Source organism: Vulpes vulpes, chromosome 12 (assembly GCF_048418805.1).
Source record: "Vulpes vulpes isolate BD-2025 chromosome 12, VulVul3, whole genome shotgun sequence".
NCBI lineage: Eukaryota > Metazoa > Chordata > Mammalia > Carnivora > Canidae > Vulpes > Vulpes vulpes.
Genome location: NC_132791.1, coordinates 109346348 through 109368112, shown reverse-complemented (window position 1 = coordinate 109368112; position 21765 = coordinate 109346348). Strand labels below are relative to the sequence as shown.

At 59.3% G+C, this 21765-nt stretch overlaps 1 protein-coding gene across 9 annotated transcripts in view; it reads left to right on the top strand.

The window, feature by feature from the left end:
* The first annotated feature begins 928 nt into the window (after positions 1 to 928).
* ST3GAL4 (ST3 beta-galactoside alpha-2,3-sialyltransferase 4) overlaps positions 929 to 21765 on the top strand; it is a 33257-nt gene continuing 12420 nt past the window's right edge. For 2 of the 9 annotated variants that reach the window (XM_072729392.1, XM_072729391.1), the window contains exon 1: positions 2019 to 2168. Coding sequence is in view for 1 of the 9 variants with exons in the window: in XM_072729383.1 (XP_072585484.1) it covers positions 1433 to 1528 (96 nt within the window). In the remaining 8 variants the exon portion in view is untranslated. Of the gene's footprint in view, positions 1255 to 1397; positions 1529 to 2018; positions 2169 to 13969; positions 13988 to 21765 lie in introns of those variants that run through there. The other 7 variants (XM_072729388.1, XM_072729386.1, XM_072729387.1 and 4 more) reach the window with 5 other exon arrangements.

Genomic DNA, 21765 nt, shown 5'->3' with positions numbered 1-21765 from the left:
GGCTGCTTGTCAGGTCGTCTTGACCTGTCCTTGGCGCAGGAAGGACAGTCCCAAGGAGCCAAATCCCAGCTCGCTCTGTCGCATTGCCTCTTGCTTCTTGCTCAGCGACTTGCAGTGTCTTGTGAGGGTGCAAGATGCTGGGTGGTGCTCAGAAGTTTCCAGAGCCCCCACCTGGGATCAAAATGCACCAGAACTGTGTCCCTCCTGCTCCACTGATGACATGGCTTCTAGGCAGCTAGCTAAGCATCTGGTTGTGTCATTAAGAAACCGAAGGGGAAAGATTATGAGTAAGCACATTGTGGCCTAAGGGGAGGAGTCAGAATAACAGCTTCTGGGCACCCAGTGACCAGGCCGGGGATAAGCTGGGGGAGGGCTGGGGAAGGGGGGGGGCCTGAATACTCCTATAGGCTAGAGAAGGGATGCCACTTGCATAACGTAACACATGCTTACACAGCACGCTGTACTCTCAGAGCAAGTTCCTGTCCACTACCTAATTTAATACCAACAATACCCTTTGACTAAACATAAGTCATTTCCACTTTTCTTTTTTTAGTAAGAAAACTAAAGCAATTTAGGGACAGAGGTAGATTTGGGAGTCGGGTCTCCAGGAGTGAGAGTTAGTCCTTCAGTTCTACTCGCTGGCCGAGTGAAGTTTACGTGGGTCACAGCAAGAAATGCAAACTGTGTTTAGATCTTGCTCCTCAAAGAGTTAGCAAAGTTGAGGATTCTCAGTTTAGCTCGGCCAGACTCACCTATGTGCTTTGACTCTCTTTGGGCCAGTTTTCCTGGCTGTTAGACACGGAGGATATCCCCATTTCCCCTTGACTTGCTCAGGGCAAGGACTTTGGTTACTGGATTCTTTCCACTTAGCTTAGTTCAGGCCTGGAGCTGGCACGAGGTAAGTATTTGTTGACTGAATGCTTGACAGACCAAGCCAAAGGCACCATTCAAACCTGAGTCAGGCATTGGTGGAATGCACGAAGAACCTCTGTGCGAGGTGTGATCGAGAATGGAACAGTCACTTGTGGAAGAACCCAGAGGCCGACTCTGTTCACCCAAGCCCTCCCACAGAGCCTCCGGAGGTATCTTCTCAGCAAATCAGCCCCCCAGTTTCATCTGAAGTGAACCTGGAGCTGGCACTCCTCTGAAGCCCCTGTGCACTTGCTGTTACTCACGCCTCATGCTTAGTCACATCCTGTCTTGCCTTACGCTTGAGCAGAAGTCCACTGTGAGCATCCCCTCCGAGGCTGCACGGTAAGCTTCCTGGAGACAGGCACTGGGTCTCAGCCTTTGCTCGAGCGGCTGGAGCCACGAGTCGCCCGCCGGAGGGAGGAGCCGCTCACCTACCAAGGGGAGGGCCGGGGGGGGGGGGGGGCGTGGACTTCTCCACTACTGTTTCTGGGCCTGCGCACTTCCCAGGCTTGCTCGGGGGATGCCCGAGCCCAAGGAAGTAGGGTCTGGAGCCCGGCTGGGTCGCCTGGCGCCTTCTCTAAGGAACAGAAACCGGGCAGCTTTCTCCAGGCCAAAGGTGTGCAGAAGAGGGGTGCCGAGGGTGCAGCCTGGGAGCTGCAGGTGCAGACGAGGGCCGAGCAAAGGCCCAGGAGGGGCCCGGGGAGGGCGGGGGCTCCCGGAACCGGCGCCCCCTCCCGTGCCGCACTTGGCGAGTGATGGAGGGACGCGCTCACCACGTGGGAGAGCGGAGAACCCTTTGTCGGGGCTCATTGTTCCCAGGAGAGTGTGCGGGGCTGCGCCGGCCCCTCCACCGCGGCTCCCGCCCGCCCCGCCCCCGCGGCCCCCACCGCCCCCGCGGCCCCCACCCCGTCCAGGCCCGCGGGCGTCGCCCCCACCCCGCCCCGCCCCGCCCCGCGCCGCAGCGCCCAGCCCTTCCTCCCCCTCCGCCGCCGCCGCCTCCCCGCCCTTCCTCCGCCCGCTCCCCCGAGTCGGCGCCCCGGCCGTGTGCGCAAGCGTGTCCGGCCCCTTCCCCGCCCCCGCCCGGGCCGGGCCCCCGCCTCCCCGCAGGCGGCCTCGCCCGCTGCCAGGCCGGCCCGCGCCCGGGACAGGGACCGGCCGAGCCGCGCCGCCGCCGCCGCCGCCGCCGCCGCCAGCCCGCGCGCCTAGCGGATCCCGCCGCGCGCCGGGCCCCGCCCCGCCCCGCTCCACCCGCGGGGGTGAGTACGCGGCGGCCCACGGGCCCGGGAGGGGGGAGGGGGGAGGGGGCGCCGCGCCGACCGGTCCCTGGGCCCCCCGCCCCGCGCCCTCCCCGCCGCGCCCCCTGCGCCCCCAGCCCCGCGCGCCCCCTGCGCCCTCCCCGCCGCGCCCCCCGCCCCGCGCGCGCCCCGCGCCCCCCGCCCCGCGCGCGCCCCGCGCCCTCCCCGCCGCGCCCCCCGCGCCCTCCCCGCCGCGCCCCCCGCACCCTCCCCGCCGCGCCCCCCGCCCCGCGCGCCCCCCGCGCCCCCAGTCCCGCGCCCTCCCCGCGGTGGCGACGGGCACCGGGCGGCCGGCACGTGGGCGCAGCGCGGGGCGGGCCGGGCTGGGGCGGCCGCAGCCCCGGACCCCTTTCTCCGGAGGGTTTTCGCGGGAAGCCGGTGCCCTGCCCGGCCGCGCAGCGAGCGCCCCGGGATGGTCCTCCCCGAAAGTTTGTCGCCCCCACCCTGCGCCCCGCGTGCGGACGCGTCCCCGCCCTCAGCATCCTCCGAGCGCCGGCGCCGGGCACAGCCGCCCCGTGGAGTGCGGGGTCCGCGGGGGCCGGGGGCCGGGGGCGCGGGGGCTGGAGGTGACGGGCTGCGCGGGGCACCCGTGTGCGGGAGACGCAGGGTCGCGGGGCAGGCCCGGGGTGCAGGACAGCGCCCCGCGTAGTGGGGGCCTCCGGGCCCAGGCCGTGCCCCCGAGCCGCCTGGGGGGCGGGGGCGCATGTGCCCCGGTGCCCTTGCCCGCAGCCACCTCCCCCCCGCCCGGAGTCGCCAACATGTCTGCCAGGACTGCCCACTCGGCTCGCAGTCTCGGGGGGAAGCTGGGTCCGGGCGATCCGAGGCCTCTCTGGCGCCCACCGGGTCCCCGGGGCCGGCTTAGGGGGCTCCCGCTGCAAGGCCGGGGGCGCTTCTAGGCCGCGTGCAGGGGCTCAGCCGTGCTGGTGCTGGTGCTGGCCCGACCTCACGGCCACCCACAGGCTGGCACCCCTGGGGCGCCCGGGGAAGCCTGTGCTTCCCACGGCTGGAGGCCGGCGCGCGTGGAAGGCAAGTTGAGGCTGAATTAGTCCCCGCGGAGCCCCGGAGCCCTGGGAGCCGGCCTGCTGCGGGCCAGCTGGTCTCTGGGGCACGGCCGCTGTCCCCCGCCTGCTGTCCCCCGCCTTCTGGGGTGATTTCAAATAACGTTCATCTGCATTAAGTGCTTTGAAAGGTGCCTGCCCAGAGGAGGAGGCGTGTAAGTGCTGCTGGTAGTGTCTCTCCCACACTCTGACCCTCCAGAGCTGCTCTGTAAGCCCAGACAGGGTGCCCGGGAGGCACCAGCTACCCGGGAGCCTAGAACATCACCTTGTGGGGTTTTGTTTTGCTTCTCTTTGCCGGAGCCGGTGGGCGCGCTGACCTTGCTCTGCTGGAGGCTCCCTGAGACCGTCTGTATCATTGCCCTGCGTGGGCGAGCTCCGCTGCCCGGTGGGCCCTGGGTTTCATCACAGTTGCAGGAGAGTCGGGGCCAGCTGCCCCCTTGTCTCCCCAGGCCACACTGAGGGGGTAGGAGGGGAGCATAACTGGAAGAGTTTGGGAAGGCAAAGTACGAGAATTGCCTGTCTGGACGCGGGCTCAGAGGGCGTGTGTCGCTCAGGCATGGGTTACTGCTCAGGACAACAGGGACCCCCTTTCCTGCGGGCCGAGGCCCAGGCCGTGGAAGCCCACCATGCCTTCTGGGCTGTCTTCCCTTCTCTCCCTCACCACCTTCTCCACCCAGAGCAGTGACTCGCGCCCCACTCCTCAGAAACAGACTTGTTAGGCTCCTCCACCCTTCCAGCCCTCTTAGGATCCAGTTTGCTGGGTAGAACCAAGAATCCGATCCTTGTCTGGAACTGTAACAAATCCTGGAACCCTTCGCCAGCAGGAGCAGAGAAGTGGGACCCCCTCTCTCTCTTCCACCTTAACCTGTGGTTATCTCACCCTGGCCCGGCATCTGCCTTCCATTTTGGGGCACCCTCTCGGACCCTGCCTGGGCACATTCTCTGGGTCTCACCTCGGAGCGGCTATCCCGTGGACCCATGAATTCCTCCTCTCAGAATGGCTCAAAGGCTCACACCTTCTGTCTCCGGGAAGGAGTCACTCTACCTTGGAATAATACAAAATGGTTCCAGCCCACAGGGGAGGGAGAGCTCCAGCCTCCTGAAAGGGACCCTCCAGAGCCGTGTCACAGAGCATTCCAGGGGCTGAGGGCCAGCTCTGCAGCTGGAGAGCAAGGCAGGCACCAGAACCCGGCTGAGCTTCCAAGCCCCGGGAGATGGAGCCTGGGCCCTGGACAGCAGGGCGGTCGGGTAGCCAGGGGGGGACATCCAGGACTTGGCCCTGCGTGCCCACTCCTCAGCTGCCCTGTGGTTAGACGTCTCCCTCTGCAGCAGCTAGCTGGTGCTTCCCTCACCCCTGGGCACCCCCCTTCCTTCTCAGGGTCTGGGACCTTGACCTGAAACTTCTGGTTTCCTTGAGAAAATGACGAGGGTAGGCTTTTTGGAGGCTGTGGTCATTTGCTGACATCTGTCCTTTGCTCCCTTCCAGAGGTGCTCAGCCCTTCAGCATGAGTGTTCTGAGGGCCCCTGGGTGGGCTGCTGGCCATCCCTGGCCTCAGATTCACCCCCGACCTCTGCTACATTCCCACCGTGTGTGTGTGTGTGTGTGTGTGTGTGTGTGTGTGTGTGTGTGACATTATTTATGCTAACAGATGCAGGAAGTGGTTGAATGTCGCTGCAAGTGGGAGCAGCGATGTGTTGATGTCTGGGACCCAGCCAGGTGCCACGGGGCTTCCGATTGGTGCCCCTGAGCCCAGCAGGGGTTGAGCTCTGCCACCGGGTTGCATGGGGTCGGTTGCTTTTCAGGATGAGAGGGGCCAGCAGCATCCAGAACTGCAGGTTTTCTTCTAGTTTTGGCCCCTTGCCTGGGACCCGGAGACATACAGGCAGCTCCTGACACTGTTTCTGCCCACCCCACCGCTGCTGCCCTGTGTGCAGGAAGATAATGTGACGACTCTAGAATCTGAGGCCGTTGCTCCTGCCCAGAGGGGCGGAGGTGCTGCTGCTAGAGCTGAGGGGAGGTGCAGGCCACCCAGAGCCGCCAGCATCCACCTGGGCCTTGAGTGTGGCATGGCCCGGCTGCAGAAGCCCAGAAGCAGGTGTCCCTGTGTGGTAGGACGGTGTCTTCCTCCTGCCTGGAGTTTCCCACTGCAGCCCAGCCGAGTGGGCCAGGCACTCCGGGGTCTGGCTTTCCCGGGTCCGGTGGAGAGGACAGGACCCATTTGCAGCGTGCTGGGCCCTCACACTCTTGTTTCTGCCTTGGATCCAACCCTCCTCCAGGGTGTGGGTTCCAGGGTCTGCCGCAGTGCTCCTCGTGTCCTCTGCGCCATCTGCCCTGTGTCCTCTGCCTGTGCGGCCTCCGTAAACACCTGTCCTTTTTTTTTTTTTTTTTTTAAGATTTTATTTATTTATTCATGAGAGACCCAGAGAGAGGCAGAGACACAGGCAGAGGGAGAAGCAGGCTCCATGCAGGGAGCCCGATGCGGACCCCAGGGTTACACCCTGGGCTGAAGGCGGCGCTAAACCTCTGAGCCACCGGGGCTACCCAACACCTGTGCTTATAATTAAAAAAAAAAAAGACTTAGCAAATAACTCAAGCAAGCACCTACCCTTTGTCGGTTAAGCACATACTAAAAGCCTGGACCCATAAACATAACGAGAAAAAAAAGAAAAGGTGTGCCCTACATGTTTGTATGGCTTCACATAATCCTTCCACACCCATTCATTCAGCCCTTTTATTTTATTTTATTTTACTATATTTTTAAAGATTTTATTTATTTATTCATGGGAGGCACAGAGAGAGACAGAGACACAGGCAGAGGGAGGAGCAGGCTCCCTGCAGGGAGCCTGATGCGCCACTTGATCCCAGGACCTTGGGATCAAGGCAGATGCTCAACCACTGAGCCCCCCAGGCACCCCTGTTCAGCCCACTTATAAATGAGTACGTGGAGGCTCTGCACGTTGAAACTTTGGCCAAGGTCATAGCTCATCAAGAGGGATGGTTTGGAAACCTGCCCTTCCTGGCTGCGCTCTTCACTGCTCCCCTAGGCTCTCCGCACCCCTCCTGGGCTTTGGGCCCCTGAAGAGGCTCAGAGGTGTGAAGGGCTTCTCAAGGCCACAGTGTGCTGGTGACAAGGCCAACCACAACCTCAGCCTCCTGGTTCCCAGCCCGGAGCCCTTGGCGCTGGCCCGAGCCCCACACGTTGCCCTGCCCGTCGGGGCTCCCTTCCCCCCGGGGTGCGGGTCAGCACTTTGCTGGGGAGCCCTCTGTGGTTCTGCAGGGCAGGGCAGGGCTGGTCGGTCGGGCAGGCTCTCTGCTCCCCCCCTCCCTCCCCACCCTGGCCCTCCCAGCCCCTCTGGCCCCCACCTCTCCCGCTTTCCCCCCTGTAATTGCTTCCATCTGGCCCGCCTAGCCGCCGGCTCCTAGTCCTTTGGAAATGCGGCTCCCCGGCAGCCGCCCACAGGAGGCCTTGTCCACTGACTGTGGCGACCCGCGGGGAAGGGGAGGGGCCCTACAGGCTCGAGCTGCCGGGGTCGAGCCTCCCCGGTTCGCGCTCCTGGGTCCTCCTGGACACACCCGGCCTGGCCTGGCTCCCGGGGCAGCTCTCCCCTGCTAGCAGGGAGCCTCCCTCTGCCTCGCCCACGGGCGCCCCTCCCACCCAGTATCCTTGACCTCTTGCAGGTGACTCAGGTCTGGGTGAGGGAGGCCTGGTTGGGAGGGACAGCGGGAGAGATGTGGGGTCCGGCGAGGGCACGCTCTGAGGACAGGAGCGAGCGAGGGCCCGGGAGCCCTGGACAGGTGAGGATGGGGCCTGCTTGTTGCCTCGGTCCCGGGCATTGACCGGGCAGCGGAGCCAGCGAAGCATCCTTCTATTTTGTGTCGATAGAAAATAAAACCCGCACATTCTCGCAGTGCATTGGATGCTCCGTTGACTGCCTTGCCTGGGGCTCTCTGGAGGCCGGTGGGGAGGGTGCTGAGGCCAGGAGGGGAGGGTGCCGGCTGGAGAGTCCCGGCAACCTGCTTCTGCCCTTGGAGGGGGCACGTTCCCTATCCCGAAAGATGCTTCCACGTAGACCGGGTGACCTTGACGGGGACGGTCCGAGGGGGCACGTTCATGGTGTGGAGCGGGTTTGAAAACTTTTAAGGTATTTTCTTCACTGAGATCTTAGGATTCTAGTGTGACCTCCAGGAACCTGCCTATCTTGTTCGCTGCTATACTCTTCATGCCTAGAATGATTTATAGCAAATAATAAGTGCCCGGTAAATATTTGATAAATGAATGGAAGATGTAGCTTGGGTTCTTTGTGTGTGTGTGTTCACTGTGTTCCCTGCTCTTCTTCCTCCTTTTCCTGGGGCCACGGAAGAAAGCTGACTTTTGACAGGTGAGCTGTTTGTCAGAGGAGGGCCTGGCTTGGCAGCCAACTGTCTCGCTTTCCCCACCCCACCCCGGGGCCTGTCGGGGCGCTGTCTGCCCCCCCAGGAGGGCATACCCATTGTACCACCCACCCCAGACCCATTCCTTGCTCCCCTCTCCCCTCCTCAGCCCAGTCTTTGCACAGCCTGGTCCTAATCTCCCCTCCAGTCCTGACATCTGTCCTCTCCTCCACTCGGGCCCAAGAGAGGTGTCCGCAGAGCTGGACCCCCCTAATGTTCTCTCAGGAGGAGGGGTTCGCCCTTGTTCTTGTTTCAACCGAACTATTGCACTTTGCTTTCCCATATTGGGTTTCCACATAAAATTTCATTTCAAAGTAGGACAGAGGGTTTCCTGGCCTTAAAGAGTTTTATTTGAAAACCCCCATTTGGCCCCATTAAGACTTTTATTTTCCCAGTAGCATGCCCCGTGGGTTCTCACTTCCTCCTCTCTGTTCCGTCTGTCCCCCCACTATGGCTTGGGTGCCATTGGTCACCACCTGCCTAAGTTGTGAGTGTCCTCCTGCCTCCAAGCTGAGGCTCTGCTCTGGGAAGCCTGCCGGGCCACCGGTGCACGGCCACGTCCTCCCACACGCCCCACTGCCCTCGGGTCCCCACTCCTGCCACCTGCTGGGAGGGGTGTGGGGGGAGAGGCGCCACGTTCGTCTCCTTTCTCAGCTGCCTGGCCTTGGGCCCCCGGTTTCCTCCCCCGAGGAGCTCAGGCTTCTGGACAGGAGGGCATTTCCAGGGACACCCCAGTGCGTGCAGTCCAGTACTCTGCACGCCGGCCGCTTGTCTTCTGCGAGGTGGGGCCCAGACACTGAGGAGTGTCAGACGGCTGGCCCAGCAGCCAGGGGCAGGCTGCCCGGCAGGAGCGCTGATGGCGCCCTTTGTCTCCTCTCCGTCTGCTCCCAGGCCTGTGAGGCCTGTGACCTCGGGCAGGTGTCAGGTTGTTAACAGTTCTCCATCAGCACGCCTGTGAATTGGGCTGTGGCATCTTTACAGGTTTGGGAGGCACAAGTGAGGTAAACATTTGCAGGTTGGGAGAAGCCTCAAATGTCACCCTAGGGCAGGACCCAAGATTGTGGGTGTTCCGGGCACCTGGCACTACCCTGGCACCTGGCACCGCGCTGGCACACAATAGCCGCTCAGCAACTGTTGTTTTGGCAGATGAGGTTGCTGAGACTCAACAGGTAACCTGCTGCCCAAGGTCCCCAAGCGTCTCTCCGCACAGACAGGTGACGGTCTCAGGAGTGACCCTGGGTCTCTGCCCCTCTGTCCAGCCCCTGCCTCCATCTCATTCCTTCCTCTGGGGTCCTGACATCATCTAGGCCGGATGTACTCCAGGACCCGAGGACGGGGACGGGGACGGGGATGGGCGAGGCTGGAGCCCCGGGGTCATGGCAGGTGGAGGACCCGGTGGCCTAGGACGCACTCTGGAAACGTCCCCTGCCATCCTGCTTCTCCTGGACTGGCCCTGTCCTCCGAGGGGATTCGCTGGGGCCTGGCGGGGGAGAGTGTGTCCTCCCCGGCTGTGTGGGCCCTGCTCCCTACACCACTGTCCCACTTCTCCACTCGGCGGCTCCTTGCTCCTTTTCTTCCTTTTCCTTGTTCTGATCATTTTCTGCCTCCCTTTCTTCCCTCTACCTCCCTCTCCCTTCGCATCTGACACCTCTTCTTTCCCCTGGTGTCATCAGGGGTCCCCCATTCCCCTTGCCTCAACGTCCAGGACGCGGCCTGCTGTTGCTGGCTGCACCAGCATTGCGGTGGGGTGGGGGCGGGGGACACACAGGTTCTTCAGCAGTCGGGCTTGGTGAGGGACGGTGCCACCCAGAGTAAGCTCAGAGGAAACGTAACCTCTGCCGCCTAGGCCCTCACCCACCTCCCTGGACCTTGTCCTGGCTCAGAAGGTGGGAACTGTCCCAGAGCCAGAGGGTCTCCGAAGAAGGCCTGGCTGGTGGAGCTTGTCCGCCCTCCGCCCTCCCCGCTTCTCCCCGGAGCCCCAGCTCTTTCCCCAGAGCTACCTGCTGGGATGCAGGAGGCTGGCCTGAGCGGGAAGAGCCTCTGTCCAGAAACCTCCACGGCATGTCGTGCTTGGGCCGGTGTGTGTGCGTGTGGGCGTGCAGGCTGTGTGTGGACGAGTGTGCACACGGGTGTGCGTGGGCATGCATCGCTGTGTGGGCCAGAGCACGGTGGGCCCTGGTGGGTGTGTGTCCCCCCTCCCGGGCCTGTCACCGCGCGGGCCGGCTGCTAGCCCGGAGCTCTGCTGTCTGCGGTCTTTGTGCCTCTGCTTTGCACGGGGCTCTGTTCCGTCTTGGGGGCCAGCTGGTCCCCTGCTGTGGTCCCACGCCATGATGACTGATCTCTGGCCACCCATTTAGCCGCCCAGGGCCCCGGGGCCAGCGTTTGCCCCCCACCTCCCCAAATGGAGGCGTGGGGGGGCTTCCTGCCCAGCCTCTCCACTCTGCCAAGGCGGAGGGAATGGGGAACAGCTGCGTTGGCCGATTCCGGCTCCGTATGGATTTGGTTTGACAACAAAGCTCCCTCTGTGTTGTTCTCAGGCCCCTTACATAACCCGAGGGTGGGGAGTGGGGGGAGGCAGGCAGGAGGAGGTGGAGATGGGGACAGGGAGACACCAGGACAGGATGGCGGGAAGGGGACCGGGGAGGGAGAGGGAGAGAGCGAGACGGTTGGGAAGGAGAGAGAGGAGGACCCTACAGTGTACTTCCTGCCCGCAGGACCGGGAAGGAGCCTCTCTAGGTCTTGGGACTCTCGCCCAGTTGGTGCCTTGTCTTCCTCTCCTGGAGCCCCACCCACCAGCCGGACCACTGAGGAGGGGCTGGGGCTCTGTGGGGCGCAAGGGTTTGGGGCTGGACCCAAGGGGCCACCCTGGCCCCACCCTGTGACTGAGCACTTTGCATAATGAAGGGAGTCATTCTCTTCCTTTGCTCTTGGGCTTCCATTCACTGCCCCGGGCCCCAGGTGGGCCCCAGGGCCCCTCTGATTTGCCCTGTTGGTGGAGGCAGCCACCCTGGCCTGCCCAGCTCCAGACCTTCTGCCCACCCCAGCAGGGCCCAGTGGCCTCGCACTGCCCCCTCCCTCAGTTCTCTTCTCACCATCACTATCCCTGCAGCTGTCCAAATAGAGTGAGAAGAAAATGTTCTCTCACCGGAACAGCTGGACTGACAGGCTGGGAAGGCCAGGTGAGCTGGCCAGGCTTGGGGGCGGGAGGTGCCCGGTCCCGGTTGCCCCGATCCTGCCAGCTCCCCGGCAGAAGACGGACACCTGGCGGAGGGCAGGACAGGGGCAACTGGGACCGGGCACCTCCCGCCCCCAAGCCTGGCCAGCTCACCTGGCCTTCCCAGCCTGTCAGTCCAGCTGTTCCGGTGAGAGAACATTTTCTGACCGAGTGGTCAGAAACCGAGTGGTTTCAGTGACCGAGTGGTCCCCTGGGTTTTCTCAGGGCCTGTGTCTTCCCTGGGCCTCAGTTTCCCCAAGTCCTTTCCTGGCGCCCAGTCTTCCTTGAGAAAAGCTTCTGGATTCTCCATCTGGCCCTAGGGGTAGTGCTTGTCCCCTGGATCATCAGGGCTGCATTCTTCTAACCTGAAGCCCAGGAGGACTCCTCGGAGGAGCTGCTGGCGAGGCCCCAGATTTTCCTCATTCTGGCATTTGGCTTGACCGCTGGCACCGCCCTCGGTTAGACTTAGGGGCCTGCCCCAGAGGTGTCCTGGAGGACCTGAGCCCTAGCTCTGCGGCCCGGCGTGGGCGAAGCCCAAACCTGCTGAACAAGCCCTGCACTCTGGAATCCTCAGTCCCCAGGCCCCGACCAGTCTGTGCCTCTTCCTCCCACCTCCTCCCCCAGGTCTGGGTGCTGGGATGATCCTGAAATCACTAATGCCTCAGGGCCAGGGACAAGGAGGCCTGCGTGGGTCCGGGGGATGGCTCGGGGAGGGCCCAGGATTTCTGGTCTGTGTGTGGGTGGGCCAGGAGGACGGTCCCTCTCCCACCATTCAGGGTCAGGGTTAGGTGACCCTGCATAGAGCCCAGGCCGGAAGGATGGTGAGTGAGGCTGTGAGGGCGCCGGGCGGGGAGATGCCCTCCACCTGGGCAGCTGCTAGGCCCCAGGCTGCCCCGGGATGCCCCCCAGCCCTGCTGGGGACATCCTTATGGGGCCACATGTCTCCCTCCTGTTTCCTTTCCTGCATCCCTGGCCCCAGTGCCCACCTCCCCAAATACCTCTGGGCATGACAGGAGTGGGGCTCCCTTGCCAGGAGCTGGGCTTGGCCCCGGGCCCAGGGCCAGGAGTCCAGGGTTGCTCTTCACCCAACTTTCAGAGGTGAGGAGGTCCCCAGAGGGCTGGCTCAGCCACTCCTCGCTCCTCTGGAAGCTCGTGCTCCCTGGCTGAGAGCTCCAGGGACCTGCAGCCTGACAAACAAACTGGGCTGGAGCGGGCTGGAGCTGAAGCCCCGGGGGCAGAGCCCGCAGCCACAGGATGGGGGACGAGAGCACCCTGGCGGAGGGGGCCCAGCAGGCCCAGCAGGCCCCAGAAGCCGTATGTTGGTGGGGGGAAGCGGGCTGGGATGGGCTGAAATGGGCAGGGAAGGAGAAGGAATGAGGGGTGCGTGCCGCTGTGGTCACGCGTGTGCAGGGGTCACTGCGGTTAGTGCCGGGGCTGGGGGTGCCTGTGTTCCAGCGGAGGTGGGTGCGCTTTTGTAGGGATGCGTTGTAGGTTTCTGAAGCAGGAGGGTCTGAGCGGACTGGAGCAGGGTGGGCTTGGGAAGGGGTTCCCAGTCTTTCTGGTGCCTCCCGGCGCTGGGTTGGGGAGGCGGCGCTGGGTTGGGGAGGCGGCTTGGCCACACCTTTCCCCTGTGGGGGAGCCCCGGGGGCGCAGGCGGCCCTGGCTCATTCTGATGACCTGGGCAGCAGGCATTCCCACCTGCTGGGCTCTGGGCCCGCCCCAGGGACCCGTGCTTAGGGGGGGTGGGGTGGGGGTGGGGTCTCCACCTTCCCCAGCAGCACCTAACACGCTTGCCAGCCCTCCCTTTACCCCAGAGTTATTAACCTTTGCTGGAAGGGTCGGTTCCCCGAGAGTCTTACTGATGTGAAACAGTCTTAAAAGAGCTCGGCCTGCTGGCTTCACCCTTCCCAGGGGACAGGCTACCGCAGGAAATGGAGGCTCGCTTTTCTTCCTTCGTGGTTTCCTTGGTCTTCTAGAGTCCCACTGGGTGCTGGCCTGCCCGTCTCTGCACACGCAGCCCTCCCTCTTTTCCTCATAACCCCACCTTCGGTGCCTCTTAACTCCCCTGTGCTCCTACTAGAAATTTGGGGGTGGGTCCTCCCCTGTTGACACCCCGAAACCAGCACGTTCCCAAACCACTGTGGCAGCTTGTGCAGCCAGGGGAGAGAGGGTCCCCTGCTGTCCCCAGCCATGCTGAGAACCACACCGTTCTGGGGCCAGAGCGGGGAATTTATTCACCTCCCTGGAGGTCCCGGGACTGAACATTGCCCTGTACTGTCCCTGCTTGGGGACTTTAGGAGGACCTGCCCTGGAGAGGAGGGGACGGCCGGCAGAGGGAACATCAGTTGAGTGAGGAGGGCTACTGCTTCTGGAGCTGCTATGGACAGGGGGTGCTGCCCGGGGGCCCACGTCGATGCCTTTGGGATGGCTACCCCGCGGGAGTCCAGCAGGGCCCCGGGCACCTTCTCAAGGACATGATGTACTCAGAGAGAGAGAGAGAGAGGGCGGCTCCTCCAGTGAGGCCTGCTCCCGTCTCCCACCCGATGCTCCCCGTCTCCCAGCAGTGCACCTAGAGTCTGGCTAGCACGTGGGCCTGAGTTTACTGTGGGGGTGGAGTCTGGATGACAGTGTCTGCCCCCCCCCCGCCCCCCCCCCCCGCCCCCAAGCAGCTACCTGTGTCCTGTGTGACGTGTGCTACGGACCGGCAGCCAGGAGGAGAGGTGAGCACGGTTGTGGTTGTAGCGGTTGTAGCAGCAGGTGAGCAGGTGGGAGCTGCGTCTGTGAGCTCTTCCCTCGGCTGGGATGGGACAGACCGTGAGTGGAGCCGAGCTCCCACGCCCTGGGGCAGGCCCAGCCAGAGTCCCTTCAGCTCCCATTCCCAGGTGCCTGGTGTCAGCCTGTCCTGTCTTAGGGCTTCAGGCTCTCAATCTCAGGATGGCTTTCGAGGCTCATGCACTTCCCAGAACTTGCCCTTGTGACCTGCATGTCACGGATGAGGAATCTGAGGCACTGACAGATGTAGGACCTTGCCTGGGGATGCCCGGCCTGTGACTGCAGAGGCAGGCTCGGAAATCAGGTTTGTGTCCAGCTCCTTTTCCTCTGCCTGCAGATGCTAAAGGTGCTTGGAGGTCTGGGGAGGGGTGGCTGGGGTTTTGGCTCAGACCAGCCCTCTGGGGAAATGAATAAGGAGGACATGAGGTTTCCTGGGTAATAGGGCATCTTCCAGCCTGGAGCCCTCTGGAGACCACACCAGCTTTGCTGGCTTATGATAGCAGCTCACGTTGTGTGGTCCTGTAGCCCCGAAGCCAGTAGTGATTAAGGTGGGTCAAAGGTGGTAACAGCCGCCTCTGCCTTCGTGGTTGGTTGGTGATAAGGGTATGCTTGTGAGCGCAGCACGTGTGTTTGGCAAGAAGCATGGCACTTGGTGGGTCGGCATGCTCCCTAGCCCACCCTGGTGCCTTGGGGGCTCAGGTCTTTGCAAAATAAGGGTCTGAGATGCTTTAACTTGAAACTTTCGGTCCACACTTGTTCCGGCCCCCACTTGTTCTGCTTATTGGCTCATTCATTTAGACATCTGTTCATTTTGGGGCACTCGGGTGGCTCGGTGGCTGAGCGTCTACCTTTGGCTCAGGGCGTGGTCCCGGGGTCCTGGGATCGAGTCCCACATCGGGCTCCCTCTGCCTATGTCTCTCTCTCTCTGTGTCTCTCATGAATCAAAAAGTAAAAGGTCTTTAAAAAAAAGAAAAAAGACATCTGTCCATTTCAGTACCTGTCAATTACCTACCATGCCACAGGTATTACATTTGGAGATACTGGGTGCCCTACAAAGTCCTTTCTTAGGGTGTCCAGATTCATGAGTACAGGAGATAGCGTGGTGTCACTGCTACAAAGGAAAGAAGATGGGGTACGGGGGGTGTGGGGGGAGAGGGGACTCTCCTGGACTGGGTAGTCAGGACCCTGGGTTGGGGGGAGCATGGATGGGAGAGTGGCCAGGACAAGGGCAAGCCAGGGAGGGGGATCCGGGCTTGTGACTCCAGATTCCACACCATTTACACTGGAGTCACCCCCTCCCCAGACAAGGGCTCCGATGTGAAACTGTTGGCACTGACCGCCCCCACCCCACCCCGTGGGGTCCTGCCTCATTCTCTGATGGGGGTCGGGGTGTGTGTGGGGGGGCGTGCAAGCTAGAATGCTTACCTCTGGGGGGAGGAGGGTGTGTTTGGGAAGCACTGGGGAGGCCCCGGGCCCTCCGGGACTTTGTCAGTTCAGCAGATAGGCATTCGTGCATCATGTAAGGCTCGGTGTTTATTTCTTTTGGTCTCAGAACCGACTAAAAAAAAAAAAATACTATTTCTATTTATTTGTTTGAGAGAGAGAGAGCAAGCGAACACGAGTGGGGGGCTGAAGGAGAGGGAGAAGCAGACTCCCCGCTGAGCAGGGAGCCCAACTCGGGGCTCGGCCCCAGGACCCTGAAATCACGGCTGAGCCAAAGGCAGTCGCCCAACTGACGGAGCCCCCCAGGAGCCCCCCAAAATACTATTTTGTAAATGATGTTTTGGTCCACCCCACCTTCCGGACAGCCGCAGCCTTGGGGTTCTGCTTCGGCGCAGGAAGGAGGGGGCCAGGTACATCCTGGCCTTGCCAGGCTCCTTCCAGATGTCTGCTAACCAGGCCAAGGACAGGGCGGCGGGCTCCGCCTCCACCCTGCAGGGGGTGACCCGGCCTTAGTGGCGCTAAGTGGCCGAGGCCAGAGGCAGGGCGGCCGGTGTGGGCGGTGAGGTGTGGGCTGGGGCCTGGCCAGGCAGCAGGCCCTGCTTGGGCGCTGTGGGGGGCAGACGCAGAGCCTGGGGGCCTGGGCCAGTGTCACCCTGAGTTGTGCCGCACACTCGGAGCCCTGACACAGCCAGGACGCGGGGGACAGACGGGGCCAGAGTGGAATCTGGTCAGCTGTGGCCCGCCCGCAGCCACCCCCTGGCTGAGTCCCCCGGGATGGAGCGGGAAGCACGGTCTCCTGCTTCCAGTCTGATGGCAGAGGCTGCCTGGCGCAGCGCTGTCCCACTGCAGTGCCATGGGAGCTGCACGGGCAAGCCCCTTGTGTAATTTTAGAATCTTAAAAAATGGGGGACGCCTGGGGGGCTCAGTGGTTGAGCTGCCTTCAGCCTGGGGCGTGACCCCTGGTCTGGGATCGAGTCCTGCATCAGGCTCCCCGCAGGGAGCCTGCTTCTCCCTCTGCCTGTGTCTCTCCTTCTCTTTTCTGTGTCTCTCATGAATAAATAAATATATTTTTAAAAAATCTTTAAAAAAATGTTCAGTTGGGGCACCTGGCTGGCTTAGTTGGAGGAACATGCCAGTTTTGATCTTGGGGTTATGAGTTTAAGCCCCACATTGGGTGCACGAAATTACTTGCAGGGAGCCCAATGTGGGACTCGAACCCGGGTCTCCAGGATCACTCCCTGGGCTGAAGATGGTGCTAAACTGCTGAGCCACCCAGGCTGCCCTTAAATAACATTTTAAAAGATGTTAAATTAACCACATTTTTGTAAAAGTAAAAAAAAAGAGAGAGATGAAAAACATTTTAATTATTTTATTTAATTATTTAATTTTATTTCTTTAATTTAACTTTATTTTTTTTAGATTTATTTTTATTTATTTATTTATGATAGACATAGAGAGAGAAGCAGAGACACAGGCAGAGGGAGAAACAGGCTCCATGCCGGGAGCCCGACGTGGGACTCGATCCCAGGACTCCAGGATCACGCCCTGGGCCAAAGGCAGGTGCGAAACTGCTGAGCCACCCAGGGATCCCCTAATTTTATTTATTTTAATACATATTTATTTTAAGCCGGTATGGCCAAAATATTATTTCAGTGCGTGATCCATATAAATAATTCTTTTTTTAAAAGATTATTTATTTATTTATTTATTCATGAGAGACAGAGACAGAGAGAGAGAGGCAGAAACACAGGCAGAGAGGGAGCAGGCTCCACGCAGGGAGCCTGATGTGGGATTCGATCCCGGATCTCTAGGATCACACCCCTGGCTGAGGGCGGCGCTAAACTGTGAGCCACCTGGGCTGCCCTATATAAATAATTCTTTGATGTAATAGTTCACTTTTTTTTTGGTACCAAGTCTGAAAATCTGGTGTATAAAAAGAAAAATACAAAGAAAATCCGGTGTACATTTTCCACCTACAAGAAGCCTCAGTGTGGACCAGCCACACGCACGGCAAGTACTCCATAGCCACGTGTGGCTGGCATTGCCAGGGCGACAGGGCAGGGCTGGTGGTGCCCACTATTTTCAGAAGAGGCATCTGGAGGCTGTATTGGTAGTGACCTGAGTTCAAGCCCCAACTCCAATAGTGCCTTTAGCTTTGGCCTCTTGGGGCCAAATTCTTCGACTCTCGGGTGGGATGTCTGAGGAGGGAAACCTGCCCCAGAGCCCCTGCCTGGGAACCTGGAGCAGATCCACAGCCACAGCAGATTTTTCCTTTTCCTATCCCAGCTATGAGTCTGTACTGTTGATTCTCGACTCTGTCACACAGCTTCAGCCTTCTTCCCCAAAGAATGGAATTCCAAGCGTCTACCCTACCCGGGCAGACACCAGAAATACGATTTTCAAGTGGTTCACTCTGGTGTCTTGTGACTGTCAGCTGATAAAGTGGATGATACAGTGTTTCTGTACGGGAGGCTGCAGTGCTGGGCCGATCGGGGCATCTGCTGGGTGCGGGGGCAGCCTGTGGACCCCAAGGGTAGGGAACAGAGAACGTTCTGTGCTTCAGTGGGAAGCCTATCAAGCCCCTCTCCCTCCAAGCCTGGATGGCCAGACACATGGTCCCATCTGCCCACTCATGGGCCTGGAGGCAGTTGGCCAATTACTCAGCCTTCTGCTGTCTCACGTGAGCTGAGCCCAAGGCAGACCTCACTCCCCACTGGGCGTGCCGTGCACTGATAGGGAGAAGGCAAAGTCTGCAGGCTGTGTGTCTAGCCAGGGGTCGGGCCAGAGGGGATGGAGCGAGTAGAGGACTCACTGTTGCTGCCTCTTCCTCTCTTGCTCCAGTGACATCCCTGTTGAATAGATCCATTTATTAACTTGGTGGATTTGTATTGAGAGCCTACTGTGTGCCAGGAACTATTCTAGACATTGGTGATAGAGCAGGGAACAAAAAGGGGAGGGCGATCAGAAATGTTGGGTGTGTAGGGAATTTTTGATGGCAGGTAGTGAAGGTGAATAAAGAGATCAATGAAGAGATGCCAAGGCCCTGTCTCTGTCCTGTCCAAGGAGCCCAGGGAGGGTTTTTGATGATGTAGGTGACTGACCTGCTCTGGAGAATTGCAATTAGTTGGCCATCTGCACCCAAGAGCGATTGATTGAAGTAGGTTATAGCCCTACATACCCCCAGTGGCCTGTGTCATCATCTTGCCTTACCTAGTGATTGTATTAGTCACATTAACTTCACAGTCCAGCTCGAGACCCCTCTGGAAAATGAGCAGAGGACTCTGAGCTGGGAGGAAACACTGTGGGCTCACTACCACCACGGAGAGTCCCCCACCTTGACCCTAGATTCCTAAGGGGAAATGTGTGTAAGCAGGTGTAGTACAGTCCTGCTTTTAGGTTCAAAAGGGTAGTCACACGAGTTCAGGGCCCAGGAGGCCTGGCTTACTAGCTGAAGGATTTTAGTTCCGTGCCAGGGGTGTGATGCGATGGCAGGAAAGTGAGCACAGCCTTAGCCAGCATTCATGGAAGTCTGGTGTCCAGATGGAGGGCAGTACTAATCCTGTGGATACAGTTGCATGCATTGGAAGCATGCTGGAGAGCTTCCAGAGGAGCCCCAGGCTGTAGCTGCGGATAGAGACTGTGTCTCATGAGGAAGCTGCCTGAGAAGGAGCACAGGAGGCTGCTTGTAGCTGTTGTAAGCATTTGAGGGACTTTGATCTGATAAAGGGCTGACTTCCTTTGCTTGCTCCGACTAAGGGCAGCAGGTGGACAGTTCCAGCGATCTTGGAGTCTAGGGAGCCAGTCCTTCACAGGAGGCTGTTGAGGCAGCAGGGGGTGGGGGCCAACCTTGTGGGCTCTGGAGCTAAGCAGCCCGGGTCCCAGTCCTCGTCCTCACTAGCTCTACACCCCTGGGCAAATTGCTGGCCCTTCTTGCACACTGGGTCCCCGCCTCTACGTCGGAGGTCGTGATTGTGTTTAACTCGTAGGGTTGAGATCATACTTGGACAGTCCTTAAAAGTGTCTAGCAGAGCAGTTCTCAGGCATTTGGTAATGTCTAGAGACAATTTGGTTGTCACACTGGGGACTGGGATTCCTACTGGCATCTAGTGGTAGAGGTCAAAGATGCTGCTAACATCCCATGGTGCATGGACAACTCCTCACCACAGTGACTTATCTGGTCCCTAAAGCAGTGGCCATGGGGTGGGGACCCTCCTGGTATCCCACATGGTCAGTGCACTGTACATTTTAGTAATTAATAAGGGATGTAATACATGTTTAATCTCATTTTACTGCTTGTGTGTTGGATGTTTACAAAACATCGGCTACCTTCCGAACTCTATAATAGAGTCTGAAAATATAAAGACGTCTCCCAGACCACAGAGGTCATAGTCTCAGGGACAAGATACAAAACACATAATAATATAATATAAAATTATATTATGTGATAAAGCATCTTGTGTAATCCAGGTACTCTGATAGACTCTTGGTATAAACAAGCCTCCAATTTCAGAGGTTAGAAGATAGTGGGCAAGACATGAAAAGCAGTAATTACATCATCTGAAATGATATTACCTGTTAAGTGCCAGAAGCAAGTTATAAATGATATTTTGTGGGAAGACAAACATCGGTTGCTTAGAAATGTCTGAAAAGACTTCATAGAGGAGGAGCCCTTTGAGCTGATGCTGGAGTGAGGTGGTTCTTGTGAATGGGTTGCGGGGTTTTAGGATATAAATCTTGCTGCAGAGGTGGGAAGAGGGGAGGGGGAAAGGCAGCTCTCCTGCCGTGCTTGGGAAGAGGGTAGGAGGTGCATCTCCAGTGCACGTGGCCGGAGGGTGAAGGGTCCCGATTGCTGCTAAGGAGCTTTGGCTTGTCGTTTAAGGGATGGAGAGCAATTGAGGCAGGAGGGTGGTTTGACCCAAATTATTTTTTAGAAGCCTTCCATGTTGGCAGTTCCAAAGAAGGGGGTTAAATGAGCAAAGACTTTTGACAAAGAGACCAATTAGGAAGCAGGTAAATTGGGATGGGATCTAGACTTGGGGTGTCTCAAGAAGAGGAGATGGAGGACTATATTCTAAAGTGTTTCTGAGGCTCTCGACCATGTGGTCTTCGTGCTATGTCTGGGTTTTATTTTATTTTTTATTTTATTTTATTTTATTTTATTTTATTTTATTTTATTTTATTTTATTTTATTTATTTTATTGTTTAAAAAACAGCTACACCTAGCGTGGGGCTAAAACTCACAACCCCAAGATCAAGAGTTACATGCTCCTCCAAATGAGCCCGCCAGGCACCCCTCAGCTGAATTTTGTAAAGCCTTACATCCCCAGTGCCTCCCACAATGCGGAGCATTCAATAGGAGCTCAGTGAGCATTGGTTGGAATGAGGAAATAGGATAGAATCGGTCATATTTAGTAACTGTTTAGTAGGGAGGGTGTGAGGGAAGACAGATGTTGGAAGACTGAGTTTCTGATAATGTGGGGCCCAGGAGAGGGGAAATGTGGAGAAACATATCCAGTTGGGGACTTGTTAAATTTGAAGTTAATGATCATCCAGGTAGGGACTGCAGCAGGTAACAGGAAATAACTGAGATGGGCTCTGGGGAGGAATCCAAAGGTCTGAATCATCAGGGTGGGAGTGATGGACAGACCTCTGAAAATGAATGAACCCTGGCCAGGGAGAGCAGGGGTTCAAGGACATATCTCCGGTGACCGACAGCACTTAGAGGACAGCACTTAGAGCGAGTGAGGAGGGATTGTCGAGAGGTAGGAGGGAAGCAGGGTAGAGTCCTGACCCAGAAGCCAAGAAATGGGCATCCGCCGACAGTATCAGGCTTCAGAGTTGGAAGAGTGAAAAGAGACCTTCTGCAGGTTTGAAGGTGAGGAGGCTCCTGATGGCTTCCGCAGGAGGAGGCATTTCTGCCTAAAACTCAGGGTGAGAACCGGAGGGGCACGGGCGGCGGGGAGGAGCAAGTGGGCATCGCCCGGATGCAGAAGTCTGACCACTGGCGGGAAGGGTGGAGATGCAGGGGTGGCTGGGGGAGGCCGTAGAGGCCGAGAGGGGGCCTTGTTTCCTTTGAGGAGGCCGGAGATTTAAGTACCTTTGTTGGAGAGGAGTGAAGGAGAAAGAGTGGGAAGAAACCGGGCAAAGGGGGATCACCGATCTGAGCAGTACTGGGGAGGCAGCGGACCTCGGTGCCCAGGTAGAAGGGTTGCGGGGAGCAAGAGGGGCGGCCGAGCCCGAGGCAGCAGGCAGGCAGCTCCAGTGTCTCCCTACAGAACTGAGGGACAGTGACCTCGATGACACGACTTGTTCGGGGTCTCTGAACCAATCAGAACGGGGCCTGTGCTCCCCCCTCATTGGTCTTCCCAGACCCCTTCTCAGGGCCATTCAGCCATAACCCTGTGATGGGCCCCAGGGCTCAGAGAACCTGGCATCATGCCGTGGCCTCCGGGGGACAGGCATTCTGTTCCTTGTGCTTCAGCAGGTACCTGCTGTGTCTATGCAGTGTGAAGCATGGATGAGTGTCCACGCAGCATGAGGCACGGTGAGCCCTGGTTCTTCACCTCCGTGCCCCCGGGCTGCCCTTCGGCGAGATCTGGGGTGGTGCTCGCAGGCTCACTTCAGCAAGGGACACTGGTG